This window comes from Purpureocillium lilacinum (assembly GCF_023168085.1).
Source record: "Purpureocillium lilacinum CBS 284.36 DNA, scaffold_2, whole genome shotgun sequence".
In the NCBI taxonomy this organism is placed as follows: Eukaryota; Fungi; Ascomycota; class Sordariomycetes; order Hypocreales; family Ophiocordycipitaceae; genus Purpureocillium; species Purpureocillium lilacinum.
Genome location: NW_027072112.1, coordinates 2,899,170 through 2,922,534, shown reverse-complemented (window position 1 = coordinate 2,922,534; position 23,365 = coordinate 2,899,170). Strand labels below are relative to the sequence as shown.

Here is a 23,365-nt window from a genome sequence, read left to right as displayed (position 1 = left end):
GGTCACTGGACGTGGCGATTCTCGCTCTGCTCCGCCTATCAGCCAGCTGTCCATTACGAATGTCCGTGTGTATGGAGAATCGGCCAAGGCCGAGCCATCCACGAGCACCGACAAGACGAGCGTCGGAGCGTGGCGAATTGCTAAGACGCTGGGGTCCGATCCAGAGCCCTCAAGTCCGCGTCAGCCAGACCGCCACTCACGGTCGAGTCTGGCCAGACTACGATGTACGCTCGACCCTGCCCTGGCCGAGTTTGCGGCTCTGTTCTCGTCTTTCGACCGCCTGTCCAAGTCACCAGTCGCGAAAGCACAAGATGCCGATTTCATCGACAGAAAGAATGCCGCACAGTCAACGTGTTCGGGGGAGATTGAACGCGACTGCTCACCAACACGATTTGATCTTCATTCGCCTCTTCCAATGCCGGACTCGCCCGCATTGGAACCCAATGCCTACCCTAGGAGACATCGTCGGAACGTGGCGGCTTTGCGAATCAACACGGCCGGCCTTTATGATTACGAGCCCAAGGAATTTGCCTTAACCCCGCCGAGTGAAGCTTTGGCAATTCTATCACCGAAGCCAATATCTCCCGCTAGGCAACTGAGGGTTAAAAACAGCATTCCACGTTTGATGAAGGCTTTGCCACCACTGCCGGGGGACGTTGATGATGATTCGGAAGAGGACGCTGTCGAAGTCATGGATACCACCGGCCACTCACACAAGGAAGCTGAACACAGTGCCAGTCTGTCGAGTGAGGGGATTGTTGGTGCCGATCGTTTAGCAGAGAGAGGTCCCTCAACCCAGGAAGCCATCAATCCTGGTGGTTCTACTCCGCGCAAGTTCAAGGTCCGCATCAGAACATCGTCCTCACTGAGCCGTACTTCCGAGGTAGGCGGACACCTTGGACGTGCAAACGAGCAAGAAACAGATGTGCAACCACTCCCTGGCTTCGCGGTAAAGCCGAAGCTCAAGCTGAAGCTGTCTCGGCATCGACTTGGAAATGGTCAATCAGTTTATGGTGACGCACCCCTTCAAGGCAACCGTTTGAAGCAGTGCAATTCTCTGGCTGATTTGGCACCGCGCACCAGGACCGTGAAGTATACTCACGAGATGCATCTTGCAGAGGTGGTCTCTAGAGCATCAAGATCAAGAGCGGGGGAGCAGAATGCTTCGGATTCCACAGGCAGTAACTTGGGTAGACTGGATCCCTCACCGCGGCCCTCCGATCAGTTCAACATACCTTATCCGCCATCTGCGGACAACGCGAATGTCCTTCGATCAAGCACATCAACACGCAAATTGACCCTGAGTGAGATGCGGAGCTTCAACTCCGACCTTAGCCCGGCTGGCCACCGTGGCCTAAGGCACAAGCTATCGATGCTACGACTACGATTGATCGGCACTGCGACTGCGCAGGACGCAGCAAAGACTGGGGCGGAAGCCACTGGTGTTGTCGAAAACTTATCGGACCCAACGATAAATGCAGGCAAGAAGGCTCTGCGCTCTCCTGAGGTGGTACATGGCGATGCAAAATCGCGTACAATATCATCACAGTCGGGAAAGAAGGGAGGGAGGGTGAGAAAGTGGGCGATCACTGCTAAAGAAGCCGTACGCTCGTACATGAGGAGAACTTTGGATCGCTCCTCACGACTGAGCCAATGAATGAGCGGGAGACGAAGGGTTCACGTTTCGGTTTTGCTCCTGGATTTGCTGGTCTGGATCATTGTCCATATCACTTGGAACACTTCCTTTGACGGACAGGTTGGGCTCACAGCACCGTTTGGCTCCCATGGACTCACGCAGGAAAGTAATCGTGAAGTGAGATGCATCGGTACTGGACCACAGAAGACGTTGAAGGGTATGCTGTATCCTTTGGGTCATGTGGACGGAGGTCGAACTTCCGACAAATATGCGTTAATGAGGTCGGGGATGAGCGTTGTGGGAGCTGTAACAAGAACTTATGGTTATGGCAAGAATTACACTAGTCAGTCAGCAGTCTGTGCGCGATCGTGCCGCAGAAAACAGCCACTCAATGCGTCGCCAAGACGGGCTCGACTCCAAAGCTAACGACTGTGATCCAACACTGTGGCCATGTGGACGTCCAGACTCGGAAGCGGAAGTCCGTCACCACGAACAGGCAGGGCGCCGATCAGAACAGGAGAGGGCCAACGGTATCCCAGAGACAGCCAACCAGTAAGTGCAAGGACTCGCTCACCATAAAAAGGTCAAGCACCCTCTATGGCAGTACCAAGAGGCGGAATCTTCGGAGACTCAAAGCATTGACACCAGCATGGATACTGCAACTCAATACTTGAGCGGCCTGGAGGCTCGTCATGCAGCGCGGCGAGGCGAGCATGACACTCAGACCTCTGGTTTTGCACCAGGCCATCTTCAAGCAAATCTAATCGTCCTACCCTCACGCTACGCGGCCGACTTCCGCGGCCTCTGCGAGAGAAACACGGTGCCTTGCCCTTTGATCGCCGAGTCAGCTCGAACTGGATGCTACGACGAAGTCGTGTCTTGTATCCCCGGGTTGGACGGACAAGATATCCTAAAGAAAGGATGCGACATTAGGCAAGATATACCGCGATACATGGTGTATGAGGATTCGAAGCTATCTAAGTCTCACTGTAAGGACGTGATGGATGAGTGGACCCAGGATAGCGTGGCATTCTTGATCGGGTGCTCGTTCAGCTTTGAGAGCGAGCTTGCGGCCGCAGGACTGCCGAGCCACCAGACTGTTCTGGGGAAAATGGTGCCAATGTATCGTACAAACGTGCCGCTATGCCCATCCGGTGTATTTACCGGCGCGACATATATCGTGTCAATGCGGTCATACCGGAAACGGGACGTGGAGAGGGTGAGGGGCATCACAAGACAGTATAGGGTTACGCATGGGGAGCCGCTGGATTGGGGGTGGGAAGCAGTGAAGCGACTGGGGATTCCGGACTTGCAGCAGCCCGCCTGGGGCGATGCGCCGCTGGGGCAGGATGGTGAGAAACTGGTCCGTGGTGAAGACGACGACGATGACACAGAGGTGCCAGTGTTTTGGGGCTGTGGTGTGACGCCACAGGAAGCGGTGATGAAGGCGGGGCTGAGTGGTACAGTGATCGCGCATGCGCCGGGACATATGCTTATTTTAGACGCGAGGGACGACGACATCAAAAGGTGACTGCTGGGTAAGTCTGAGGCAGTCGGGCGAGAGCCGTGACAATGAGGCGGAAGTCGGGTGTATCACAAGTGCACCACTAAGGACGGGCGATGTTGAAGTGTGCGAAAGGGTCCCTCTCTAGCTTATTCAGCGCCCGTTGCCGTCGGTTGACACCAAAGTGTTTGCTCCAGAATCTGACGCAGCACTGGGCTCGACAGTACTGGCAAGTCCTCACACAATACAGCCGTAATCCGCAGCGCGTCTGATTTACGCCCTTCGCCACTCTTGAAAAGTGCGGTTGTCCTCCGTTCAGCTAAACGATGCCCGTTTCATAGGTGCGCGAATTCGGCGACCGCGGTGATTGATCTGTCCGACTGTCGGCTGTACTGGCCTGCAAGCGCATGACTCCCAATCTGCTCATTACCGAGGTGCAATAGACCTAGCGGCAGAGCAATCATGGAGGAAACCCCAATGGGAGAGTCCATCAAGACCTCGTGAGTTCTGCCAAAATAACATGGTTTCGGACTGTCCTGCTCACTCACTCTTCTCAGCTGCGAAAGATGTCGGCGTCGCAAGGTGAGACATGGACACCAGGGCCCAAGCGTCCACATTGCGGGGGACGACAGAGCTGACCACGGCCATTCTCTCCAAAGATCAAATGCGACCGCAAACGCCCTTGCTCGCGCTGCGCCAAGGCCGGCACAGAGTGCGTTTTGAGAGGCACGGGCGAGAAGCAAAGGTGCGTGTTCCGTCACTGGCTGAAGAACGAGTAGCTGACAGTTGCCACAGACCGGTATCCAAGGGTTATGTTCAAGCCCTCGAGGGTCAAATCGCCTCACTGGAGCTCGTAATACGAAAGCTGGCGTTGGCAGACAATGAGGAGCGAGATGCTATATTGTCCGAGCTACCCGTGTCGACAGCGCCGCCTGGCGACGAGTCCGCCATTGAGAGCAAATCGCCCACATCGTCTACGCCGGATCACAAGCTCGTGGCTGCCCGCCTAAGGGCTGGACAGATGAGGCGACCGCGCGACAGCCAAGTGACACAATTTTTCGGCGGCACGAGCTCATTCCAGATACACTTCTCCCAGGATGTACCCCCGCCGGGCTTTGATGGCCAGCCGGCCGCGACAACCTCTCACAGTGACACGAATGCCTCTAGCTTGGTCAGTTCCGGGTCCGGAGCCGACGCGGAGGAATTGAGCCCCGGCAGTGGATGTTTCCGATATGCCCCTCACGACCAGACATCTCAGACCTTGATGGCGACGTTCTTCAAAGAGCAGTACCAGTACAACATGGTAGTTTACAGGGAGTACTTCCTGCGAGACTATGATGTCGGGTCCGGGAGATACTACTCGGATGTTCTTTTGTATTCCATTTGCGCCCTTGCGGCGTTGCAGTATGACGAGTCTCTTGGACTTTCCGACACGTTCTCCGGTCAAGCGCAGACGCTGCTCTATTCCACTCTTGACAACCCGGACCTCACCATACTGCAAGCTCTAGTCTTGCTCGGGTATAGAGAGATTGCCGTGGGTAAAACGTCCAAGGGCTGGCTGTTCTGTGGCATGGCATTTCGCCTGGCACACGAGATGGGCCTCCACCTGGACCCGAGCAACTGGGACGGCTACACCGGCTGTCTGCGGGACAGAGAGATCCTCCGGCGGGTGTACTGGGCTGTGTTTATTGCCGACAAGCAGCTGAGCCTCTACTTCGGGCGACCGCCGGCGCTTCACCCGAGCGAGTCTGACGTGCGCAACACGATCCGCATGCAGTATCCTGCCGACTGGCAGGGCCTCTTGGAGACATATATATGCAAAACAGCGACTGTCGCGAGCTGGGAGGATGGCGTGGCGATTGTCGGATCACTGATATACCAGGCGGAACTCTCCAAGATCATCCACGTCATGATAACAGACCTGTTCGAGAATCGGAGAGCAGGCGTCGATCCGGCCATCGCCGCGGCCAAATCTCGCAAGATACACGTCTCCCTGACCAAGTGGTTGTCGAGCTTACCCGGGACACTACACTGGAATCAGTGGACAGTTGGACAAGTCCACTCGTCTGTTCTTCATCTACAGTGAGTCTTGCTTGGATAGCGGATGGTTAATACCTGTGCGTGGGCTAACGCAGATGAAGCATGCTCTTCCACACCGTCATGATCATCCTCCACCGCCCGCCATCGAACATGTTTGAGAAGCCTGAGATTGCCGAGAGCGAGGACGTCGAGATCTGCTACGAATCTCTCCAGGCCATTCTGCGACTGATGCGCACATACTCGCGCTACTATCGGTATAGAAGTCTGCCGCTGGACTTTGTCCACACACTTTCGACAGCGGCCGGCACCGTGATGATGAAGCGCTTCTTGCAAGGGTCGTCGTGGGATGACCCGGACATTGACCGCTCCCTATCGCTCATCACGGAGGCCATGGACGAGATCCAAAACACCTGGCCCTGTGTCAAGGAGATACGGGAATGCGTCGCGCGGGCACGCATGGTGCAGACCATGGCGCCGCCCGAGGTCCCTCTCAACGCCCCGGACCTGATGAACGGCCTTGACGTGGACGACACTACCATGGCGGGCTTCATGGCCAACTTTGGCGATGATCTCGGGACGCTGATCACGGATGAGTTCCTGAGTACGCAGCTGCAAACGACGGAGCCTGGCTTGGAGCCGTTCGACTTCAATCATCCACCCGGCATGATCGACTCAAGATACTAGCCGCAGCAGCGCCTCTTAGAGATACACTTGACATGTGGCTTTCAGGCTTCCGCGCGCAGCCGGGCCTTCTCCGGGTGGGCCGGTGTACCAACATATGGCGCCGAATGACGGCTCTTCAATTCTCGAACATTGTCAAGAGCTCGAGTTTCTGTCGCGATTGCATAATATGGGCCGAGGAGCGTGCAAGCTGTCAGGCTGTGCAAGGGCCCGGTACACGACAGCGAGTGAGCCGGTTAGCTATCCACCCAGTAGCGGCCGACGACCTCAAGTGTCGAGACACTGACGCACAGCGAGGTGCGAAGCACGAACCGGCAAAATCCCGATCGAACCAGCTTCTCGGCCAGCGGACGCATCTAGGCGGGGATGGGGAGGTCCATGGGCCTTTTGAGGATTGCTGCGGATCTTCAGCGGGCGACTGGCGAGTTGGCCCGAAGCCTTGGGCGAAAACGGAAGGCGACAGCGTCACAATCCCAGTGGCTCACGACAGCGCGCCCGTAAGGTTGATCCCAGGGTCTTTTGGGCTTCTTATCAGGACAATAGTGCTTGACGCCCTACCAAGCGATTCAGCGACTCTGGACACAGAGCCCGTCGACGATGGTGCCACCTGCACGAAGGACACGGTAAGGCTCGTCCACGCGAGAAACACGAAGTCGAAGTTCGCCAGCGTCGCGCTATATTTAGCCTGCGGACGAGGCCGATCTGCTCTGTGTTCTGGTGGCAGCGCTTGGGGGCTAGGGAGAGGGAGGGGTTCACAAATCACAACCACGGCGATCGGTCGCGATGCGCATCGGGTCTAGCACCATGCGGGTGCAGAACTCTGCACGGGACGGTTGGCTCCTCCTCGGAACGATGCAGGCGGGCATGCAGATCGAACCGACAAGCCCCTCGTTCCACGGCCCGTTGTCGAAACGGTTGGAGAGCATGGCGTGCCATGGTTTTCCGTGCTGCAGGGCAGAAGCGTCGGCGTTATGCTGAAGTGTCACCTATGTACCGATTGCCCGCCAGGGGTCTCACCCGACGAACCTGGCGCTTTTGGAAACTCGCGTTCCATGCATGCGTCCTTCTGGAGGCAGACATGCATGTCGACGGCGCCAGTGCAGTCATGGCTGATTGGGGCCGTTGGAGCGCCGCAGCGTCGTTAGTGGGCTTCTGCAACGACAAGACCGCCGCTCGGATGTGACGAGTGCTGCGAGGAGGCGTAGGGCGCAGGTCGCGGAGGGGGAACAACGGCGTCAGGTCATCTGGTGAAACACGTTGGCTGGTTTGAGTTGTCGTCACGTTTCCGTGGCATGTCAGTCATGGTGCTAAAATTGTCATTTGAGCAGCAACACACAATTGGAGTGTCTCAAGCCCTGGCCCAACATCAACAATGACCCCCCAGGTGCCGCTGGCACGCACTGCCATGCCTTGCCAGCGATGCCGACTAATCATGAAGCAGAGGGCCAACGCCGGCAGATGGCTGGCCTGTGTGTGGTGTGTGGCCAGCTCTAAGCGCTGCAAGTGTCCAGCGGCTGTACGTACTCGTAATGCTGCGCAGGCGCATTTTTCCCGCTCAATGCCAGTGCGCCGCCGCACGGACAGTCCGTCGGCGTTGGCCTGGTCTGGCCTGGGCGAAGATGACGGGGATCCAGCCCTGGAGGTGTTCTCGAACTCCCGTCCCCCCCTCCCCATTCATTGATGACCGACATCCAGCGCTGTCGTAGGCGCCTTGGCCAGACAGCCCCAGGCCCCAAGCCCACCAAACCAAGGCTCCGCCTCCCCGGCCACGTCTCCGTCCGCTCCACTGAGATGCCACCCATCGTCAACTTCACTGTTGATTCATCTCAGCCCATCCCGCGCACCACTCTGTCTCCCTCTACCTCTGCGACTTCGAATCGTGCACCCGCGCCTGTCCAATCCTTCTCTATCTATGCGCCATTCCGTCGACTCGCAGACAAGACTTGACATGTCCGCCTCTTCGACACAAAGCTCACCGCCACACTCCCCGTGATTGCGTCGCCTCCGCGCCATGGACGCCGCCCCCGTGGCCGTCGAGCCAGACGGCGCGGCGCGACGCTCCAGCATCGAGAAGACGCCCATCCTCGTCGACCCAGACGTCGCCGAACCGTTTCACCGCCTCCCCGACGAGATTATTGAACAGTAAGCCTTCCCGCGGTGAAATGCGCTCGAACTGCTGTCGCAGTTGCCACCATATTCCTCGCCACTACGGCGCGACCGGTCCCTGACACGATTTATCCGCAGGATACTCCTCTCTGCCGACCCCAATGGCTTCGCTTCACTATTGCTTCTCAACAGCAAGTGGAGAGCCGTCTCTCAGCGACCTCATCTCTACCGACACCACCTCGCTCAGTGCGCGTCCTTCCTTTCGAGCCACGACGACTTGCCCGCCGCCAACGAACAGAATCTCCCAGTTTTGCGACGCCTCTTCGTGCGAGAAGCCAAACGAAATCTCTTCGATGCATATCTGCGGCCCAACGAGACGGTCATCAAGCTTGTGTCGAACTCCATCAGCTCCTCTTCCTGCCCTGGTGGCGAGGGCATGCAATTTGGCTCCTCCCCAAGCGGCTCGCAATTCCTTGCCTACAACTCCTCTCGGATATATGTTATCGACGTGCGAGGCGAAGGGCTTCAAGTAAAGAGAGAGCTCCGGATTCTGCGTCGCCCTGTTTCAGCTTGCATCACCGACGATGCTAGCCTGCTCGCCGTTTTGTCGACCGAAATGCAGGTTGACCTCTACGACTTGACGACGAAGCCGCCGCGACGCAAGCATTCAATCATTCTCGACAACAGTCCGCGCACGATCGCCATCTCCTCATGCGGCACAGTTCTCGCCGCAGCGTACGATGGAGGCATCGAGGTGTCGTCACTGCACCAGGGCGCCTTGGCTACTGACCGAAGGGCTGTCAAGTGCGACGCCGTCGACGCCCTGGCCTTCTCTCTCGACGGGAGTCAGATACTGGGAACAACCATACATTCGCCCTCTCCGAGCACCGTTGTCCTCACCGCACCCTACTACGACCCGGGAAGTCAGCTCGCCGAAAGTAACCTCAGTGCCATGTGGACGACGTCAATCCTCTTTCCAAACACGAGCCGTGACTGCAGTCACGCTATTCTTCTGCAGGACGGCAGCCACGGGGAGGCGGAGTGGACGTTTACCTATGACCGCAGCTTTGAGACGTTCCGTGCCGTTCGGCTCGACGACCTGCGAAACGGGACGACCTACTTCACCGGTCCGGTCCCCAAGGCGACCTCACAGTCAAAACTCTTACCCTGTACGCTACCCGCTTCGACACACTATGGAGAGCTCGTTTCGGCGGGATTCCAGGGGAATGAGGTCTGGGTCTATGGTGTGCCAGGCGATCTGGATGCCGTGCCGGAGGTCGCTGCCAGCGAATCGTCTGCGGGGTCGTCCGCGCTGGGCCGGCACAATAGTGTGCAAAGCAGCTTATCCCGCAATGCCTCTACGCGGGGTCAGGATGGTGACGGCGAAAGAGTCCCACAGTGGCAAGTCCTCTGTGACAAGCTTAGGAACAATTTCGTTGCTGGATGGAAGATAGCGGAAGTGGCTGGCATCAGCAACGTCAAGTGGGTCGCGGACTTCGCATCCAGCTCATGCAAGGAACGACTTGTCGTCGCAGCTCGAGGCGTGTCTGGCCCCAGACTTGTTACAGACGAAGAGGACATCGACTTTGTGGACGGTGGCCGCATCTGTCTGCTAGACTTCGACTATGGCCTCGTCAACGGTTGCAGAACGGAAATCACAATCGAAGTTGGAACCGACGACGCCGAGGTTCTGGAGGAGGAGAAGCGTGACATGGAAACAGAAGTAGCCATTGTCCGGCGGAGAACCGTCGCTCAAAGGCGAGGTGGCCGGACAGCACTGCTTCGGGCGGCAACGAGTGCCGGACAGGAACCGCCTCTTCCTCGTCTTAACCTACCTGAAGATGACGACGACGATGATCCTCTGGTGCCCCGAACCATCGGCAAGCACCCAGCTAGTCAACAACCCGCGGCCAACTTGACAGAGGAAGGCGACTTTGCTTCAATCGAGGAACAAGAAGCCCTGGATGCGCCCTACGCGCATGCAAGCCCTCGATCTGGCACCACTCTCCGACGAGCAGCAACTGCCGCTGCCGTCAACCGCAGACTGAATCCTCGAACTGCTGATGGGCGGCCCATCGAGTACCGACGCGCCGATGGGAGAGGCGAACACCCACACGAAAGCGATGCCGATAACTGGGTGCCTCCGCCCCCGCCGTACCAGAAGGATGACCCTGTGGACCTGCCGGCCTTCTTGCGTGGACCCGCTGTCGCACCGCTTCCATCGTCGACTGCCACTGTACCACCGTCCGCACAACATGCCGACGGATACGCAAACATGCTGGACTCCCAGACGCCAGAAGGGAGCGACGTAAACGTTGCTCATCGACGCCGCTCGCACCACAGAACGACGAGTGAAGTCACCTCCTCCAGTCGTCTGCGGGTCGAAGGCATGTTGAGACCGAGGTCGAGCCCTTCTCTTCGCTCCGTGCACATGAATCCTGACGATATCTATGATGTGTCGCCCCCAGGTTCCCCGCATCTCCCACAGCCAGGTCTGCCAGAGGACCAACAGGTCTCCAGGCCAGGTACGGGGGCGGCGCAGGGGCCCTCGGGGGCGTCCTTTCCCCCCTTGCGGACCGAGACGTTTCATGTTCCGTCGTCGAGCGCGCCGTCGACAAATGCCTCGATCAACGCCTCCCTGACATCGACAAGGACGGATGGTTCGCCACGCCAAAGTGCGCCGGTTCTGCAGTTGCACATCCCCAACTCTCCGCTCTCCGGGCTTCCGTCGGTGAGCGCTGTGGAGCCGCAGATGCGGCGACTGCCAAATGCGCAGACGTGGCCCCATGCGCCAAGATCCGAGGATCAGTTACCGAGTCTGAATGCAGCGGGTTATCCGCTGACGGCTCCGCCCAACATCACCGGCCATGACTTCGCCACGTCTCTCCCGCCTGCTCCCAGCTCTGGACAGCTCGCAAGTTTAAACAAGCGCATCAGCCAGGGCAATCCGCGCCGTCTCTCGGGCGGACCCCAAGCGCACCAGATGCTCACTGATGATGGCGGCTCCAAGAGCCAGCCAGGCCACCACCACCACCAGCAGCTAGCTCACAATGCTGGGACGGACAACTCGACCATACAAATGCCCGACTTTGACCGGCCGCTTATCATCAGCACACCTACCGGTGTGACTGGCGCGTTCGATCCCCCTAACCGACGTTCGTCCACCCGGCAAGGAGAGACTCACATCTTGGCACCTATACCGCGGCACCCGCGACAAAACAACTTTATCAACCCCCGACCCGTTGAGCGACTCGAGCCCATCTACGACACCAGCGCCCAGTCACAGCCGCCCCAGGCTACGCAGCCCAAGCCTCCGAGCGGTCTGCCGGGTTGGCTTCGGTCCGGGCCGTCTTCATCCCGCTCCAGCCCCTCGATGATCAACAGGCGACCAAGCCGGGCAGAGAGGAGTGCCGCGCGGAACATGAAGGACGCGCGTAAGAAGGGTTGGACTGGAGACAAGAAGAAGAAGAGAAAGGGAGGCAAAGACACTGGCGCGGCGTACGAGGTCGCCAGCAGCGCGGGTTGGACCGACGTGTCAATGCCGTCCGCCCCAAAGGAGAAGAAGTGCGTCGTAATGTGAAGCGGAAGAGCCTTGTTCCTGTTATTCATTCCCCTTGACTTTGTTCTCGGACCGCTGAAGTCCTTTTTGGTCGCGGTTGTTGAGGCGATTAGGCCTGACCACTCGGAGATGGCGGCCGCTCTGTGTGCGTTGATTCTTGATGCAGCATAGCGTTCAGCGATGATATCTTGGGGGACTGTTTGTGCACTTTGCAGTTCCCGCGCAGCACCGGGTTGCATATCTTTGAGACACATTTTCTCTCGCTTGGTTTTTCCCTTTCTGTTTGCATTTTGGATTTTGGATGAACTGGCTGAGCCCAGCATCTGTGGGACATCATCTCCCCCATCTACATCAGCGCAGCATATACTCTCGCTTAAGCGTCTCTTTTTCTAGTCTCTCTGTTGTCTTTTGGCGCTACTCTCGAACGGAGAGGGAACGGGGATCCCATGTTCTCTAGATAAGCGATTAACTACAACTAGCTACGCGGCTAGTACAAAATACCAGTAATTGCAAAGCGATGCGGTCCTTGGGCACATTGAACGCAGTGCCTCCCGCGAACCGGAAAACCGGTCGCCTGTGACTTAACTCAACGCCGTACTCCAAACCCTCCAGTGGTATGTCCCTCTAGTATTGAGATGAAGGAAAATATCAACAAGTCCCGCCCAATCGTACGTTTCTGGCGACGATGACAAACATTACTTGAGACCTTTACCGTAGAACACACGTCCTGCGCAACCTGAGATCAGTCACGGTTTGCCTGTCTTGCAGTGCTCCGAGCGGCGAGTTTGCTTGAAGACGACCGCTGCTTTCCGTGGCGTCAAAATGCTGCTATTCATATCCTGGGCGTTGCGCCAGCGACGTACGGCTTGCCCTTGTGCACCTTATCGAGACCGGCCTGGCTCATCATGTCCGAGAAAGTCGTGGTGCGCGGATCACTGCTCGACACGGTGGTCGGATCCGCAAAGACGTTGATGCTCTCGCTGCTGGGGTCGTCACGCGATATGCTGTCTGGGCGGCGCGAGTGCCTCGCCACAGAGGCCCTCATGGCGCGGATCGGGGCGAGGCGAGCGCCGACGTGGCCGTGCTTGGCGTTGCGGTCGTCGTGCGACGTGGCCGACATGGGCGACCGCGCGGGAGAGTGCCCAGAGGGGTTGGGCGAGTCGAAGGGGTTGGGGATGGAGATGCGTGGTGGGTTCGCGCCAGAGCGAGGGGGGTTGTGTGGTGGAGGAGGAGTCTGAGGTTCTGACGGGAATGCGCGAGGTGGGCTCCCGCGGAGGAAATCACTTCGGTAGGTTCCCGGATGGAGGACCGGGGCGGATATAACCGCGCCGTACGGTCCGGAGCCGCTGGAGTTGGTTCGCGAGAACCCAGACTTTTCAGAGTTTCCTGCTCGGCGCCTGCGCCGAAAGTAGAGGAAGATGACGGTGATGATGAGAAGTGACACCAAGCAGCCGCCGACGGCACCGCCGATGATGGACGTCTTCTCCGGGCCGGAGTCAGAACTCGGCTCTTGCTGGCTGGGGCTTGTAGTCGTAGCAGCAGGCGACGCAGGGTCGCCAGTCGTCTTCGTGGCTTGGGGGCCTGCCGTTGATATCGTCGTGGGCGTGCTTGATATCGTCGCGGTCGGCGCTGTCGAGCTTGGCTGCGTGGCCTTGGGTTGTTTCGTCTGGTCCGAGTCCTTGGCGCACTCCTTTCCGTCCTTTGCGCAAGTGTAGCCAAAGGGGCAGCACAAATCAGTACCGCACTTTCCCAAGGGCGTGTCGAAGATGGTGGTTTTGATGGGCGCCTGAGGGTTCTTCAGGGGGTCCTGCTCCCGGACGTTGCAAGTGATGGGCTGGATCCTCTCGCACTTGCTGTCCGAAGGACAGCAGAGCACCGTGGTCTGCCCAGCAAGAGAGATGCAAGAACTGCCTTTCGGGCAGCAGAACTGAGACGGTAGGTCGCCCGAGCACTGCTGGAGGCCGTTGGTGGCGCAAAAGTTGTCGCGTCCGAATATCCTTGAAGGCGACCTTGCGGACACGGCGGACACGGCGGACACGGCGGCCGGTGCGACCATCGCGAGCAGAAGATGGCGCATGGCGACCGAGAGCGGAGCCATGGCGGCCGTGTATGCGAGTGGCCAGGCACACTTATACAAGGTTCGCTTCCAGTCCTCGGAGGGTGTGGTCGAGAAAAGTTGATGTGCTGAAGCGCCGTGGGATCTTGATCGAAGTTGGAGACGCGGGGGGGTTCGAAGTACAGTATCAGGTCAGAAATGGATGTAGCACGAGGGCTACTAGAGGCCTCGTGAGGTAGTCAGAGATGCCCAAGAACAGAGACAAACGTCGTTTGGACAAAAACGAATCGGTGAATTCGGTATTGCTCGAAGCATACACTGTCGTTATGGACAGAGTCAAGCAGCACAAAGGAAGATCCAACCGAGTAGAAACAAAGAAGAGAGCACGATGGCGCGCGCGAGACAAAGGAGATGCGAGGCTACGGGAGCACACACGAGCAGATGGCCGGGCAGGTCGTTCGACGCGGTCCAGAGCCGTTCGTACAACTTTTCATCATCGCACCACGGCCGCATGCCGGTATTGCCTTGGGGGGGGCCTTTGCCGCCAGCCATTTCTTCCACACGCGCCAACAATGGCGTCGTCCCTGGCACGTCCCGGGATAAACGACAGCCTCTCCCTCTGCGTCGGCGCGAACCAGTCGACCAGACCGGCCCCCATCATTCATTCCCTGCCCTGCGCAGCCGTGATTCCTGTACCCGGGGGCGCGCACGCTGGGGGCCGACCGAGGCCACTCAGCCGGCCGCCGACAGGCCCACGATGTCACTCGCCAGGAGGCACGGAGGTTTGGCGCCCGCACGTCGTCAGTGGGAAATCGAAGGCAAGGCGCGGCGCAGGCAAAGGACGGAGAGTGGCAGCGAGGCGAGGCGGTGCACGGATTGCTTCGGGAACCACCTAACTTAGACCAGGCAGGCGCCCTTGTTCTCTTTGTCCGTGTAGCGGGAGGCGCTGGACGAGGCCAAACGACAGGCCGGCGATGTGCAAGCAGGACCGAGAAGATCTAAGCAGGGCCGGGCCTGTCGACGAACGGCGGACATGCGCGCATCTTCTGAGACGCGCCGGCGCTCAAGGCGAGCCCGGCGAGTGGACAGGAGGTGAGGTTGAGGAATAGGGCAGAGCGCTTAGAAGCCTATGGCCGGGCGGTTGTCGCAGAACAGGCGCGTCAGGGAGCGCGCGGGGCTGTGATTGGGTGCCGATGTTGGGCGCTTTCCAAGCTGGGCAGGGGAGACGCTGAGCCTCTGAAGCCACCCAAGAGCCTCCAGGTCCAGTCCACAGTTGGACGAAAGGCCCCATGGGCGGGCTGGTCCCGCTATAATTTCGATTGGCGGCGGCGGCTGTTGTGACGCTGCCCAGCAGTAAACTTGGACTTTAGCTGTCAACCGCCAGGCCTCCAGGTCGTACCAAGGCCTTACAAGCCATTCATCACCTGGAAACCCTATGAATAACCCAACTCTTTCCATAGATAGTGGAGAGCGCTTGCACCGCTGCCCGAGGCCTCTCGGCAACTAGGCTCCCCTGCTATCTCTACGAAATTTCGCTTTGGTCCTGTCTGGAAATACGACGTCACAGCCTCTTGAGCCTTGCTTCTTGAGTCTCGCTAGTTGAGTCCCGTCCGCCGCGCCCACATGGGCAAGCTGCGCTGCAACCACCCACGGCCACGGGTCTTACAAGCAAGTTGCAGTGAAAAGTGGCTGATGAGGCCAGGTCGCCTTGATTCTTAGTACTCATCCGCAAAACTTGCTCTATGCATGTATAAGACAAGCCATAGGCCAATATGAGAGGCCCAAGGGCTGCACTGATCGGCCCGCCGCAGGCAAAGTCCGCGCCATGGTCGTGTCGCGTCGTTGTCGTCGTCGTCATCAGTGGCGACGAGCGAGGCGTTCCGTTCATAGCTTCACTGCCCAGCTGTCAAAAGCCGTCCCTGTCCGCCTCGTCCTGCGGCCGGTTCGCCGATGGGGTCTCGCCTCAGGAGTTACGACACGAGTGGCTTGAATGAGCGGGCACCAAGGAGGTCGCCCCAAGGTCCAGTCTCGCGGTATTGCCGCGTTTGGCGGCGGTGCTCGTTGACCCCTGATGTCGTTCTCCCCACCGCCACCATCCTCCATCACACATAGCTGCCTTTCAAGTCTCCATGTACGCCGTCCGTTGACCACACGTGCCGGCGCCGTAGCTTGACCTTTGCCGTGTTTCTCGTCCAAGCGAGCTCTTCTCAGCGAACCAATTACCCTTCTGCCCTGCCTGCCTTCCATACCCCGGGCCTATCTAGGTGCCCAAGTGTTTGCTCCCCGAGTCCCCCTGGTGACCTGCGCCAAGGCTCCTTCACCATCCGTCATCCACCGTCCGCAATCACGAGACCTCGTAGCTTGATCCAGTTGACGTCCAAAGTCCAAAGACCGGACCCCCGGCCGACCCTGTTGATTCCCTGCTTTGCTTCCCACCCCCTCATCAAGCGCCGCAATCGTTCCCCAGCTTGCTTGCCCATGTCCCTTGCACGGGCACTGCACGGATCGTTGGCTTGCCCCGGCGCGGGCAGAGCTGAATGACTGACTGTGCGCTCGCCGTCCATCCGTCCTTTCCGCATCGTGTGTCTCTCGCCCAACAGTCGGAACAGGCCACACGCCCCCCCGTCCAAATCACCAGACAGTGACATGGGCGAACGTCCAGCCCCCAAACAATCCCACGGGTCCCCCCATTCCCGCCCCCCTCCCATCTGCCGGATCCCCACGTCGCAAGCACGCAGAAAATGCGTGTGCATGATGGATGGATGGATGGATGGGGGCACGGTACGGCTCCGCCTCCCGCGCGTCGGCCCGGGCGACCCAGCTCCAAGGTCAGACTTTCGCTGCAGACTGCAGAGTGCACTGCAGTGCACCGCACGGCCACCGAGACTCCGCGTCCCTCGTCCCTCTTGATTGATTTGCCCTGTGCGCCCTCATGCCCCCATGCCATGCCATGCTCTGCGGCCACCCGGATGCTCAGATGCATACTCGCGCATCAGCTGGGCAGATCGCCACTCCACCGGCACGACGGGCAGACGGTCGTCGTTCTGCCTTCTTGGCCCCCGCCCCGTCGACCGCCGCTGACTCTCCCGCCTGGTTGGGCCGCATCGCCCGCCACAATTCCCAGACCGACCTCCGTGGCCCTGTTCCGCTGCGCGCTGGGGCGCATGATCCTCACGAGAGAGAGGGCCACTCACTCAGCGCAGGGGAGAACAGGCAAACACATCTCCGGGACCCAGTCAACCTCGACCGCCAGAGACACACAGGACAACGCGGCGTTGCGACTTACACGCCCCTCCCAGGGCGGCCTCCCTTTCTCGCCCCCCAACGACCACAGTTTACTTGCACTGTCCGACTATTCGGACGCCCGCCAAGAAAATCGAAACCGCCTTTCCGTGCGGTGATGCCGTGGAGGCGACGTTGCGTTCCAAGCCTGTCCCCGTGACCGTGAAGCAAACTTGACGACGGACCCTGCCTGCGTCCATACCCCGATAGACTGTCGCGCTCGTCGTCCAAGCAAGCACGCCATCTTCCAATCTCAAGGCTCTCTCCGCTCTGTCTCGGCCCCAGACAGCATGTCATCAGCGGGCGGGAGACCCAGTCCTGCGCGGGGACGGGGCCATCGGCCACCCGATCCGATCGAGCAATGTTGGGTCGTTGAACCCGCTGCCAACACCGCTCCTCCCCCGCCGCCGCTGGTACATGATATACGAAGCTACGGAGTTCATGGAAGTTCCATTGACCTCCGCAAGCTCCGCCCCGCCATCACAAATGATACCTGATGGCGTTCGACGCCATGCCAGCAAACTACGTGCGGCTGCTGACTGCCACACACGAGGGTTCGCGGGCCCCCGTTTCCGCTTGGTTGCTAGGGACTGCACGATGCATAGCGTAGTTTGTCATGGATACTGAAGCCGTGGCCACGGTACTGTATCGTATGTTGGTTCTGTCGGTCCCAACAGCAGCTGCAGAGTTCCCATCGAGCATATGATATCGTACTCGGGCGAATCGAAATGTGAGCTGAGTCCCAGTATCAGGGAGCAAGGTCGGCGACCAACGGCAAGCACACAAACCGAGGCTCGTACTCAGCAGACGGCAGCTGGTGATAGTGGCATGACACGCGCAAGGTCAGCGAGCCCGTAGTTGATAGTCCCTGGACGATACTGCGAATGTCCCAACACCCGCCGAGTGACCGTCGGTCAAGTAGAACCCAAACGCCGGGATGGAGGAATCATCACAACAGGCCGTCGTGCAGACAAACATCTGCCAGAGAACACGTCACAATCACATGCCGTATGGCTGTAGGCACGGAGTACTTTGCCGTAAGTCGGAGCCGCCGGCCCAATTGCATTGAAGTGAGACGAGGCCTAGGATCAAGGGACCCTGGCCCTGTTGTGCTGCTATCCTGAGCTTTTGTAAAGCGTCATCCATTCCACGTGTTCCCTCTTGCCTGCATGCTCGGCTAGCAGCTGGCGTCCGTGTCCTTCTATGCGTCTCCCCGACGCGCCCTGATTCCCTTCACGCCCTGGTATCTGTGATAATGATAGCGAGCGGTGAGGGGGCCGTAGAAACAGCGCCCCAGATGCAGACCGACCACCGACGCCAGATGGGCTCTTTGAAACCAGATGGTACACCATAATGAGAAACCCATGCTAAAAGAACACCTTCTTTCATCATCCAACAGCCAAGCACCCTTGGCGTCATCGTCCAACCTCATCACATCCCTGCCTGTCTACCCAGAGTCCAGCCCCTTTCCCCCGTGTCCAAGTGTCCAAGTGTCGAGAAGACTTCCCCAAGTGTCGCTTCTCTTCCCGTTTGTGTCGTGTCACTCCTGGTGTGTGCTTGCCTTGCGGCGTCCTCTATGAAATCCCGTACCAGAGGGGTATATGTGGCAGATCAATGCCATGAGAAACGTATAGTGAGAAACTGAGAAAGGAAGAAAGAAAACAAAAGCACCAAGGCACCGTGCTTCCTCGGAGACGACGACAGAACCTGCTTCGTCTTCGGATGCGGGTCGCGTTATGCAATCCTGAGAAGGGAGGACAGCCCATCCATAGAGACCTCTGGTCGAGACAGGCCGCTCGCTTCCTTCAAAGACCAGCTATTGAAGAGCCAAGCAGGCTTGACGGTACCGAGGTCTCTATATCAGGAGGAAGTCCCACCCCTTCATCTGCATGACATCCCGCCAGTGGATGTGTTGCGGCCCCGCATCCGACCCCGAGGAGCCGGGGGTGCTGGCTTGCGATAGTGCATCGTTCCGCATCCACACCTCGCGCAGAACCGTGACCATGCGCCCAAAGGAGCCACATGTAGCCTGCTGACCAAGTTGGGCAACCCGGTCCTCGAACAGCGCTCGAAAGCTGCTGCCTGGGAGACTGATGGAACCACCAATCAGATAGACCCAGACCAAGCTGCGGTCGAAGCCCTCCGGCCCAGAAGGAATGTGCTGAAGCACCGTCGTCAACTTGTCAACCAAGGCCATTGGAGAAGGTTGGCTGGGGTTGAAGCCGGGGACCAGACTGCACAGGTAGATGCGCGCAGCAAGACGGAATGCGTTGGTGATGTTCTTGGAGAGCTGCTTTGGGGACAGGCTGCCGTTGACATTGAAGGGGCTCTTGGGGCACGTGTCACTTCCCTCAATCATGCTGATTTGCTCCCCAAGCGCGGAAACGTGCTGGCACAGAGTAAAGTCGTCCATGCCGTCACGCTTCAGCGACTCAAGGCAGGCAATCTCCGAGATGAGATACATGACGCGGTCCTCGCAGCCCATGAGCTCGCGCAGCCCCAGATGGTGGTTGTTCTGCGACAGATGCTTCTCGCGGTAGGTGTGGGCAAACGTGGGAGAAGTGCCTTGCATGGTGGCACCGAGGATGTCGATCCACCCGGTCAGAGTCATGTTGAAGGGTGTCCGTGTCATCTCGTTGGTGGCGTCCGAGACGAGACGAGGCAGCTCCAGCTTCTGAACGAGGCTAATTGCGGCTTGAAAGTGCTGGTGCCAGGCAATATCCAGCAGGCCATCGTCAAAGCGGCCGACGATGCACTGGAAGAAGATGAGCCCCAGGGTGGCCTCAAGGATCTGCTGGTGGTTCTCGTCACGCTTGAGGGCCTCGCACAGCGAGAAGATGGTGGCATAGCGGTGGCGCATGATGTCATTGTCAATCTCATCGCCCGAGACATTGGCATGTGTCTTGAGGTGCTGGGCCGCGATGCTAAGGCAGCAGTGCAGGTAGACACTGTTGGACTGAAGCGCGGGAAGGATCAGGTCGGACCCGACGGAGCCATGTTGGTTAGACTCAAGAATGGGGAAGATTGTTGGCAAGACGAACTGGATGAAGTGCTCCAGCAGGCGCTGGTCGTGCTCCTCCAGCTCGATGCGGATCTGCCCGGTGCTATCATGGGGGCCGTGGGAGAAGTCGAAGAAGTTCACGTTGAGGGCCTCCTCAGATAGTGACTCCTTTCTCTCGTGGTGGATGTGCTCAGTCCAGGCACCATCCAGTGGTCCAGAGGGCAGGACGGTTCCTGGGGGCGGTGGAGTGTGGTAGGTGCTAAAGGTCGAGACATGGGACTCCTTCAGCGTGGGCACGTCGTTGACGAACATCTGCCGCTCCGTCTTGACATCGATCTCATACGGCGAGTAGCCATTGAGAAGAAAGTCTGGGTGGATTTGAGCGGTGTAGACGCCGTAGTCTGCGCCATTGGGCGGGCTGTTGAAGTTGAAGCCGGCCGAGAAGTGTGAGTCGATGGAAGCAGACCTCGTGCGATCCATGGGGTCCGTGAAGGTGGCCGAGGTTGGCAGCGAGTGCGAGAGGCCCGGCGGAGAGCAGACCGAGGTCTGGATGGGGTGTGACGATTTCTCCGCGAGCTTCTTGCGCTTGATGATGTTCTTGATGTCTTCCTTGTGCCGGCGGCGCGCATCGTTGTTGCTCCACCACATCGGTCGCTTGTACTCGCACTGCAGACCAAGGTGCTTGCATGCTGTGCACATGGGGGTGCCCTCGTCGCACTTCTTTCGTCTTAATCTGCAGGTAAAGCAGCCTGAAGAGCACAGAAACGTGTTGTCAGCGGGATTCGTGGCCATTGGAAAACGAAGCTCCTCGACGGGCGCGGACCACCCGCACACACACAAAGTGCGTGTAAGTGGCTGCGTGTAAGTGGGAGGCGGGCCAACGTACCTGTGCGCGACCGGCGGTGCATCTGTGTTTTTGCCTTTGCATTTCCATTGCTGGACTTGACGGCCGTCTTGGCCTTTGCAGACTGTGTCGCGGCCATGTTGACGGCGCTTCCGGGAGCTCGCATCGAGCTCTTGCGATGGTCGGGGGGCGCGGTAGGCATTTGTACGAAGTACCTGCGCCGAGGTGGTGTTGCTCTCGCCGACAAGGCAGAGGGCACAGATGCAACAGACAGGGGGGAGGGGTGGTGAATTTGACAGTGCAAAGACTGCAAAGACTGCACGGTGGCCGGGGAGGGGGAAGGAGGGCGGGCGGCCAAAAGCGGGACAGCCAGAGACAACCTCGACAAACCAGGCCAGGGTCCAACAAGTGCGTGGCCCCGAGGTCGATCGTCGCGGGCAGAGAGGGGTGCTCCTGGCTCTCCTTCTCTCGGTCCAGCCAAGTAACGGTAGTCGTTGAATTATCGAATTAGTTTGGTTCGTGGCCGGCCACTCGACTCGGGCCGCGGCAGCTGACTGGCGGCGACGCTCGCGTCGTTATTAAACACAACAAGATGAAGGCGTGCTCGCAAACAAATCGTCAAGGAATGACTGGTTCCAAGCAAGGCCAGCTTGCTCTTCACGGGAAAATAAAATGCTAATGTCAGGCGAGCGGGAGGGGGAACGGGGACGAGAGAGGACGGCGCCCCCAGGAGGGAGAGGGAAAAGAGGGATAAAAGAAAAGGGAAACCTTGGAACGACACTTGGATCTTCTCACCTTCTACGCCGAAAGAAAAGAGGGTTAAATTCCAGGCCGGCGGCTGGAGGCCAAAGACTTATATCATGGCCGCCCTTCGCAAGACCTCATGGTGTTGGAGCGCGTTGGATGGCTTGTCCGCGATCCGATGAAGCCCTGATGCTATTTTTGAACCAGGCACTAACACCGACTGAGAGACATCACGCCTCCGAGCTCAGCGACTGCGCTTAGAGAGACCAATGAGCGGGGGGTCGTCTGCTCTGGCCCGCCCCATGCAGAGAGAGGCTTTGGGACGCTGCAGGCCGCTGAGGGGGGGCCAACCAAAAGGGCAAGTCGTGCACCTCGCCCGTCGAATGTCACCCATCCACAATGCACGAGCTCCATCCGCCAGCTCTAGCTTCTGTGCTGATCAGAGTGCGTGTTGCCCTTCTGGCTCACGCCGACCCGAGGAGGAGCACAGCTCCATCTGCGTTGGCTCACGGGCACAGAACTTTGAGCTCCGCGTACGCTTGCAGCATGTTGGATGCCTTGTCCCTGATCCGATGCAGCCGTGAAGAGATCCCATTGCACACCAGTTCATGGCAAAAGACTTGCAGTCCCGAGGGTCGGTCCAAACTTGCACCGGGCGGGCGTGCTAGTACTCGTACGCCGCACCTTGTCTTGGGCGCCTTGGCCCCCTCCCACCCGAGAGCTTGCTGGGACAAGGAGCTCAACCTTGCTATCGGCCAGCCGACCCCCGCGAACCCGCACAATCAGTCAGGGTGTAGCCAGCCTCCCTGCGGCACGGGGCTGCACTCTTGCAGAAACTATGCATGCAGGCCGTTGCCCATGCCTCGGTGTGCAAGGTCGGTTATGCAGCCTCTATACTGTACCATCATTGCGGCGGGGAAGTCGCCGATGGGCTCGAGGATGGTTTCTGCAGGATAAGACTTCTTCGCGAGCACACATGGGATGATTCTCAAGATCCCAGCCCGACCGGAACGGCACAGCATGAGGCTGCAAGCAGAAATACAACCATCGCGCTTCCGCAGGAAGCCTATCTTGCAGGGTTCTGCCGTGCACGGGTAGTCTTGCATTTATAAATGCCTCACCATTCTCAAATCATGGGCACGCTTCCCGCGCAAGCGCTTGCCGGAGGAAACGAAAGAACTGATGAGACAGGGTCGAGCATGGCTTCTCGTCGTGCTCATTCACCAGATGGTTCGCAGATCACTCTTGCATCCAAAACCGGCAGCCAACGCGGCCATCTCCATATCTCATTAGAAACAGTCGTGGCCGTGGGGCAGACCTTGTCAAGACTCAGATGCGTTGAGGCCGGATGGCTGATGGCTGGTGGCTCATGACATTCGCACAAACAGCCTGAGCTCAAGGCTTGGCGTTCTCGCGTGGTCCTCGCTCGCCCGCGAGCGGTCAGTGTTTTCTTCATTATCGAGAGGTCCAACACTGTAGGACAGACAGGGAACGGGTCTCACGGGGTGACGAGCGAGCGATCATGGCCGAGGTGAAGACACAAGCAAGGGTGGCTGCCGGGGAGAAGCAGGACAACAGCCGATGGGCACGATCGTCCTTGACTCCATGCCAGCACCTGCAGCGGTACCCGGCGGCCCGCGGTGACACAGGGATAGGGGGCAAGTCAAGTCGTCGGGCTTGAGGTGAGAAGGACGCAGAGCAGAACGTGCGGTCGAGATGGCTTGCTCCCGTGGCGGCAGGCTCTCGAGCCACGGGCTTAGCGTCCAGTGGCGCTATGTGAGAAGGGCGTTGATTCGATGGCTGTATGTGACGAGTTGAGGATGCGGACCAGGATGAGCCCGTGATGAGAGAAGCGGCAGCGGGCGCGGGACCAACCGATTCTAGCGCTGGGCGAGGACAGGGATCAAGGCTT

At 58.9% G+C, this 23,365-nt stretch overlaps 4 protein-coding genes across 4 annotated transcripts; 2 read left to right on the top strand and 2 right to left on the bottom strand.

Moving 5' to 3' along the window:
- Positions 1 to 3,602: 3,602 nt before the first annotated feature.
- PLICBS_002654 (uncharacterized protein) lies at positions 3,603 to 5,864 on the top strand (the record flags this gene model as incomplete). Its single annotated transcript, XM_018322353.1, has 5 exons — positions 3,603 to 3,640; positions 3,698 to 3,722; positions 3,800 to 3,885; positions 3,936 to 5,222; positions 5,282 to 5,864. 5 exons carry the CDS (start codon positions 3,603 to 3,605, stop codon positions 5,862 to 5,864), a joined length of 2,019 nt encoding a protein of 672 aa, XP_018179833.1.
- A 2,008-nt stretch (positions 5,865 to 7,872) lies between these two features.
- Positions 7,873 to 11,547, top strand: PLICBS_002653 (uncharacterized protein; the record flags this gene model as incomplete). Its single annotated transcript, XM_018322352.1, has 2 exons — positions 7,873 to 8,003; positions 8,106 to 11,547. The coding sequence occupies 2 exons, from the start codon at positions 7,873 to 7,875 to the stop codon at positions 11,545 to 11,547; spliced, it is 3,573 nt and encodes a 1,190-aa protein (XP_018179832.1).
- An 811-nt stretch (positions 11,548 to 12,358) lies between these two features.
- On the bottom strand, positions 12,359 to 13,624 carry PLICBS_002652 (uncharacterized protein; the record flags this gene model as incomplete). The annotated part of the gene is made up of 1 exon (XM_018322351.1): positions 12,359 to 13,624. One exon carries the CDS (start codon positions 13,622 to 13,624, stop codon positions 12,359 to 12,361), a length of 1,266 nt encoding a protein of 421 aa, XP_018179831.1.
- A 5,095-nt stretch (positions 13,625 to 18,719) lies between these two features.
- PLICBS_002651 (transcriptional regulatory protein pro1) lies at positions 18,720 to 20,848 on the bottom strand (the record flags this gene model as incomplete). Its single annotated transcript, XM_065600059.1, has 2 exons — positions 18,720 to 20,554; positions 20,752 to 20,848. 2 exons carry the CDS (start codon positions 20,846 to 20,848, stop codon positions 18,720 to 18,722), a joined length of 1,932 nt encoding a protein of 643 aa, XP_065456131.1.
- Positions 20,849 to 23,365: the final 2,517 nt, after the last annotated feature.